We start from the raw sequence: 7,297 nt of genomic DNA, 5'->3' as shown, positions 1-7,297 counted from the left end.
TCAATGCTTTCTAAAACATTATCCAAAATAATAATAAAACACAAATTGATTTTTTCATAATTTGTTTGCCAGGATCTGATGAGTATGTGATTTTGGCAGTTGTTCTGAGCTTATTGATAGTTGGGGACTTTCCTGATTATTCAATTTTCACCAATTCTTAAATTGTTTCCAGATTGAAAGCACAGTAATTTACAATTAGTTCGACATTTAGCTAATTCGACGGACATGTAATGTGACTTATTTAGTTGGACATTTTTGTAAACAAAGAGATCCAAATTATGACCCCACATTGAAAGTCGACACTGTACCACTGTCATCGTAAAAGTTCAATTACAGGTTAAAATCGCCTCTAATGCGACACTGAGTGGCGCTTCGGCACGTCGCATTGAATGTAATTTACTGTACAACATGTCACAAAGCTGGATGGGAAGAAATTTTCCAACTGTGAAAGCTGTGGCGAGTGGCAAATGCAATCGCTAAACAGGAAGGTTTAGCCGAACAAGATGGGGATATCGAGTGATAACAAAACAATAAACTCTTTAGATTGAAGATAATTTTGTGATCCTGAAAAGGACCCTTTTTAGCCTGCATGTGAATCCAACGAGCGAACAAATCGTAATGAATGTATTTTTCTTCTTCTTCTTCTTTGTTTTTAAGAGGCTTTAAACTTTGCAGTTCATTCGCCTCTAGATGTATTTTTTTGCCATCGCTGCCTTTTAACGCTCATTCGTTCGTCTCGTTGGACTCGCCCCTTTGGCTGAGTCTGCCGATTTGTCTCTATCCTGTGAGCGTGTACCGTTAGTGTATAAAACGCGCGGATCCCAAAAAAATATCTCATTTTCTTTCAAACCGTAAACCAGTGTGGTTGTACGGCATCGTTTAAAATCGCATCGCATCAACGGATTGGTGCCGGAGCACCAGTATACCTAATAGCGGTTATAGAATTTTGGCCGCCGGAGTGCTCGAGTTGGCTTGCAAAGCTGCTCACGACAATAAGAAACCCCGCCTGCAGAACAGGGCCCATTTGGTTCGGTGGCATTAACTAGTTTCAGCGAGTGGCAAACGCAATCGCAAAACGGCAGCAGGTAGAAGAAAGAAAAAGTTTGTTTATACAGACTGCTTTGGTGGCAAAACCAGCCACCGTAAAACGAGGCGCTTTTCAGGGCCATTAAACCATTCAAAGATGGGTTAGAAGAAGTAACAATACCAATGCATTATAAAGTGACATATTATGACATATAATAAAAACTGATTTTTTTTTGTTTATGCTTGTTCTTGAACTTATTGGTGGCTGGGGTTTTTTAAATTGATCATTCAGTTTTCACAAACCCATGTATGGTTTCCGAATTAAAAGTGGCTTTAAATTACAACACATTGTATGCAGGATGGCATTAACGAATTTTCTCGGTAGCAAGAACTGCTTTCTTTAGTTGATAACTGATGTTGAAAATTGACTGACGTTACATCTGCATTGCATAGAGAAATAACTAAGGAGCAACACGATGAGCTATGTATTTCCTGCTGCTCTGTTCTTATTTTAAAGGACTTTAATCCGAAGGTCATCCGTCCCTGTATTCACTGTTGGTTTTTCAGAACGCTTATAGCTCGTTTATTTCTCGACAGATCGTAGAGTTCGTCTCAGTTCAACCTCAGTTCTTTTTCATTTTTATTTACTTTGTTTGCGGAGACTACACATCTTACAATTCATTCGTCTCCGAAACCACAGCTTAAGGTACGGTAATGTGCTCAATAGTGAAATATATGATAGTGAACGAGCTGATGACCACCTGTGCATTCCCTATCACAGCCATCATTTTGATTGTACGATATGTGTATACGCCGAAAGATGCCCGACATTGAACATTTAATAAGTACAAAGCCTTCAGAAAATAATCAAGAATCAAGTTTGTAAAAAAAACAGAACACCAAAGGTTCTTTTCAGAACCCCCAACATGTTCATAAAGAGTAAACAGTAAACTAATCCATTTTTCAGGTAGATAGGTAGGAATTCACGTAGGAGAAGAAAATAGAACAATATATTTAAAATATATATTTAGCAAAAGCTGTCCCCTTTGTATAGTCCTACGTCACTCCGGTTATGTCACCGACATTACCCACCCGTCTTTTTTTTAAACTGGAGTAATTTTTTTTTTCTGAAGAAAATAGATTTGTGTAATAAAATGTTTGAGTAGAGTTTCAGCTCATTACCAAGCATATATGGTAAGATATCAAATATTAAAACTATTTGGCTGTTGAGTCGGGTCTAGCCCATGACCAACATATTAATATTTCCTAAACCGAGTAAAGCTCATGGTCAGGATACATATTAAAATTTAATGTAATTGGTGTGGTATGCACACATATGTAAATAGTTGAGTCGGGTGAGGCCCATGACCAACATGTGTAAGTATCACAGCGCCGAGTTAAGCTCATGGCCAGAATATTTGTGCAAAAAAAAAAATAGTTGAGTCGGGTTTAGCCCATGACCAGCATAAAATTATTCCCTGAACCGAGTAAAGCCCATGGTCAGGATACATCTTGAAATTTAATGGGTGTGGTATGCGCACATATTTGAATAGTTGAGTCGGGTAAGGCCCATGACCAACCTGTGTAAATATCACTGCGCCGAGTGCAGGACTCCGGTTATGATTTTTCTGCTGCTGATGGTGGTATCGTGCCGTCAATGAAGAATAGTCAACATGGCAACAGAAACAGTCCTCAGACTGAGTGGCTCTCGGGTTCATGGCCACTACGACAATTCGATGAGTCTCTACCAACAAATAAGCGAAAAGCAGAATGGATTCGCTTTCGGGATCAGTTCGAGCGCATCGTTTCATGTAAAGCGCCTTGATGCCGCGGCCAAGCTAACGGGACATAAGATTTTCGCTGGTAACTATTTACTCAGCATTGTCGAGATGCAAGAACGGCTTTTACCAATTGGTGGATCGGGAGATGTTTACAAATCGACGATTGGACTAAATAAATATTTTAACGGAATGTGCGATGCCACCAAGGAACGAATGAAGTTTAGAGAAATGAGAATGCGAATTGGTGAGCCCTTTTCTGACTGGGTACTTCGTTTAGAATCCCAGGCCAAATTCTGTGAATTTTCGAAAGAGCAATGCAAGGAGGAACTCAATCAGGCTATGATGAGACGCTCGATTCCTGAGATCGCTAGTAAGCTGTACGAGATGTCTGACTTTTTCGAAAACAACCTTGAGCGTATCATCAATCACGGGAAACATCTGGATTATATAAAATCAGAAGCGGAGGAGGTGGAGCTTAGTTTGAAGGAGGCGGCAGTATCTCAGCAGGATGATTCACAACAGGATGCATCGAGAGTTGTTAACGCCGTTTATCCGATGGGAAAAGTGTTCAAGAGAAATCGTGACGAACCATACCGCCGTAGGCCGGACAATACTGGAGCAAGGTATACCCAGAGCTGGAACGGAAGAAAGGGGGAACGGAATATCGGAAATTCAAACTGCGCTAGGTGTGGCCGTGTACATGGACCGAAGCAGTGTAAAGCATTCCTGGCGAGATGTTACGCTTGCGATAAAGTCGGACATTTCGCTGATTTCTGTCGTTCATCAAATAAGAAACCGGGAACTTCAAATCATGGCAGATCATATGGCTACGATGAAATGAAACGAGAAGCAGGGAAGATAAATCAGGTAGACACGAGTGTAATTGATTTGTAGTTTGATCAGAAACGGGAGAAAATACTAAAATTTCAGACAAATAAATTTCATAATACCATTTTCTAGTTTCACTGTTTTATTTCATTTTAGTTGATTACCGGTAGCCCAACATATCATGACAGCAGAGGTGATCCACGACTTGTGAATTGCGTGATTGGATCTGAGAATTTCCAATTCCTAGTAGATTCTGGTGGTTCTGTTAATACGATCACGAATCATGGGTGGAATATGATCAAAAAGAAGTGTCACACGGTCATTCATGATTTAGTAATGCATCCCGAGGAAGTTTTGAAAGGTTATGCTAGTCAGCGCCCGTTATATGTGGTATGCTCGTTCAAAGCATATCTGGGGGTCAAGGATAGTCAACAACCCACGCAGTTGGCGAGATTTTTCGTGGTAAATGGTACCGAATTATCGCTACTCGGTTTTCAGACATCGTTCCAACTGAATTTGATTCGGATAGGCCATGAGAAGGGGCGAAACGAATATGTGAATTGTGCGGACATTGCTAGAGAACCACATAGTCGGTTTTTCGGTTGCAGCAATTTGAAATCGATGCAGGAATTTCCAAAACTCCCGCTAGACGCTGTTAAAATTAGGTTGAACCACTCTGTGATGCCGAAACAAATAATTCGATACAATGTTCCTAAAGCGTTCGAGAGTGCAATAAATGAAAGACTTGCTATTATGGAGGAAAACGGTATTATTGAGAGAGCTGACATGGAAAATTATAAAATCACATTTGTGTCACCGATGGTTCTAGTTCCAAAAGGTCCGAAAGATTTCAGGATCGTTGTAGACTATCGTGAAGTCAACAAGGCAATTATAAGAGAACCCTACCCTATGCCTTCACTAGAGAAGATATGGACAGATATTCCCCATAATGGAGGAGAGCTTTATTTCACAAAACTAGACCTTAAGGACGCTTATTTTCATGTAGAATTGCACGAAGAGATTCGTCATTTGACTACTTTTATGACTGCAAACGGTTTGATGCGTTTCAAGAGATTACCTTTTGGGCTTTCATGTGCTCCAGAGATATTCCAACGTGCGATGGAAAGGATTTTTGTCAACTGCAAAAATATTGTTGTATATCTTGATGATATTCTCGTATACGGTCGAACGTTGGAAGAGTTAAACGTTTATGTGAGAGACGTGAAAAGGATTATTGAAAGCAGTAAGTTGACAATTAATGAAAGTAAATCAACTTATAATCAAAGTAGGGTTGATTTTCTTGGATTTACATTGGACGGTAACGGCATACTACCAACACAGAAGAAAATTTCCGATATCATGCTTTTCCAAAAACCCAAGGATGCATCCGAAGTACGCAGTTTTTTAGGCATGGTTACTTTCATAAGCCCGTTTGTAAAGAACTTTTCCCATAAAACGAAACCATTGCGAGATTTGCTTTCCTGTAATTCCAAATTCAAATGGACGGACGAACAACAGATAGCTTTCGAAGATCTGAAAAGTGCAGCTGAGAAAGACTTGATTAAAAGAGGATATTTTAAGGAAAGCGATAAAACGATTCGCTATACCGATGCCTTTCCTTGGGGATTGGGGGCTGTTTTGACACAAGAGAACGTTAGTAACAGAGAACATCGTGTTATTGCATGTGTGTCTAGGAGCTTAACTGTGGTGGAAAGCAGATATCCACACTTACATCGCGAGGCATTGGCCATTGTGTGGGCCATGGAACGTTTTGCGTACTACCTGCTGGGGAGGAAATTCATACTACGTTCGGATAGCGAAGCACTGATGTTTATGCTTAAGAGCAAACAGCGCAAGGATATCGGAAAACGTATAATGTCGCGGGCGGAAGGTTGGTTTTTGAGAATGGAACATTTCCATTACGACTTCGAACATGTGACAGGCAAGGATAATATTGCAGATGCAGCTTCCAGGATCGGTGGTAAGCGGAATGATCTCCAGTTTGGTTTGGAAAAGGAGCCGCATGAGCTGTGTTGGGTTGAAGCTAACATCAACAGTATTAGTGAACAGTTGCTAGCGTTAACTACTGAACAGGTCAAAGAAGAACAACTGAAGGATAATGATTTACAATTGGTCATCCAATGGCTTGACAAAACAGAATAATGGCCGTTGCAAATTACAAAGTTCCAGGCGTTCCAACGGGATATATACGTTCAAGACAGGACTTTGATGAAACAAGAAAAATTGGTGCTTCCATCGACATTACGTAAACGAGCATTGAGTCTAGCTCATCGCAGTCATCCAGGTATGTCTACAATGAAGAACATTTTACGGCAAGGTTTATGGTGGCCTAATATGGATCGGGAAGTAGAGGATTTTGTAAAAAGTTGTCCAGAATGCCAGTTAGTCACCGCAAACAGTCATCCTCTTCCAATCACCATGACTGAGCTTACTAACAACCCGTGGGATTATGTTTCCATGGATTTTTCTTCATCGTCCGACGTTTTCAATTGGAAAGCATTGGTACTCACCGACAATTACTCTAGATTTCTGGTTGCAATTCCAACGGAAAAGACGGATACTGAGGCGGTGAAAAAGACCCTTCGAAGAATTTTCAATACGTACTATGTACCTAAAACACTCAAGGCTGACAATGGGCCTCCATTCAATAGCACAGATCTTCAAACATGGTTGAGAGACACCTGGGGCATCAAGCTAATACATAGTACGCCTCTTAATCCGACCGAAAATGGCCTCGTCGAACGTAGCATGCAAGGAATCAATAAAATTTTTGCTATAGCAAGGTTAGGCAAACAAAGCTGGAAGGACGCCCTGGCTGATTATGTGGCAGCATATAATTCATGGCCACATCACGTTACGAAAATACCGCCAGCTGAGCTGATGTTTGGACGAGCTGTTAGGAGTTTGTTACCGAACATGAAGGTTGACTCAATGCAGATCCTGGACGAAGAGTTACGTGATCGTGATAAGACCGCCAAATTTGTGCGTAATACCAGAGAGGATGTTAGGCGTAGAGCTAAGAATACCGACATTAAAGCGGGGGATACGGTGTTGGTTATGTAACAGAAGCGGGATAAAGCTGACACGGTATATAAAAATGCTTTTCATAAAGTGGTGAAGATGACAGGAGCTGGGAGAGCAACGGTTATGGACTTGACGAATAACAAAATATATGAAAGGAACGTCAAGAGTTTAAAAAAATATATTGAAAGAAACGATGATGCTTACGAGGAAGATCATTTGTCTGAGGAAGTATCGCTGACCCTGGATGATGAACCAACTACATCGCCGCAGCTACCATTGGATGTCCAAAGCATGGAGCCTGCACAACCCGTAGAAAGAAATTCGGAAGACTCGGAACCGATTGCGAAGAGACGCAATGTCAGGCCATCGAAGCGCCCGCAACGTTATCTCAACCAGTGTGATGAATATAATTAGTTTTTGGAATAGTTTATATATTGTTTTCAACTTCGAAAAAGGGAGGATGTGGCATCCCTAGATGAGAGTATATGTGTGTGTAAGAAAGCGAGTCTAAGGGAGAGAATAAATAAAGCCAGTTGCTTGGTATACAGGACAGAGAACAAAGGTGTTTTTGAATAGTGCGAATCCCGGATATCACACTAACCTGGCTTTGAAACTAA

General features: G+C 40.8%; 1 protein-coding gene across 1 annotated transcript; it reads left to right on the top strand.

Moving 5' to 3' along the window:
• Positions 1-2,699: 2,699 nt before the first annotated feature.
• Positions 2,700-5,798, top strand: LOC129774612 (uncharacterized). The gene is made up of 2 exons (XM_055778382.1): positions 2,700-3,686; positions 3,792-5,798. The coding sequence occupies exons 1-2, from the start codon at positions 2,700-2,702 to the stop codon at positions 5,796-5,798; spliced, it is 2,994 nt and encodes a 997-aa protein (XP_055634357.1).
• The last annotated feature ends 1,499 nt before the right edge of the window (positions 5,799-7,297 follow it).

Source organism: Toxorhynchites rutilus, chromosome 3 (assembly GCF_029784135.1).
Source record: "Toxorhynchites rutilus septentrionalis strain SRP chromosome 3, ASM2978413v1, whole genome shotgun sequence".
Lineage (NCBI taxonomy): Eukaryota > Metazoa > Arthropoda > Insecta > Diptera > Culicidae > Toxorhynchites > Toxorhynchites rutilus.
This window is presented reverse-complemented; position numbering and strand designations above follow the sequence as displayed.

Excerpts from the sequence above, each read along its gene's own strand:
- LOC129774612 (XM_055778382.1), top strand. The coding sequence starts at position 2,700 with ATGGCAACAGAAACAGTCCTCAGACTGAGTGGCTCTCGGGTTCATGGC. Across the intron at positions 3,687-3,791 it reads TAAATCAGGTAGACACGAGT|TTGATTACCGGTAGCCCAAC; the intron begins GTAATTGATTTG and ends ATTTCATTTTAG.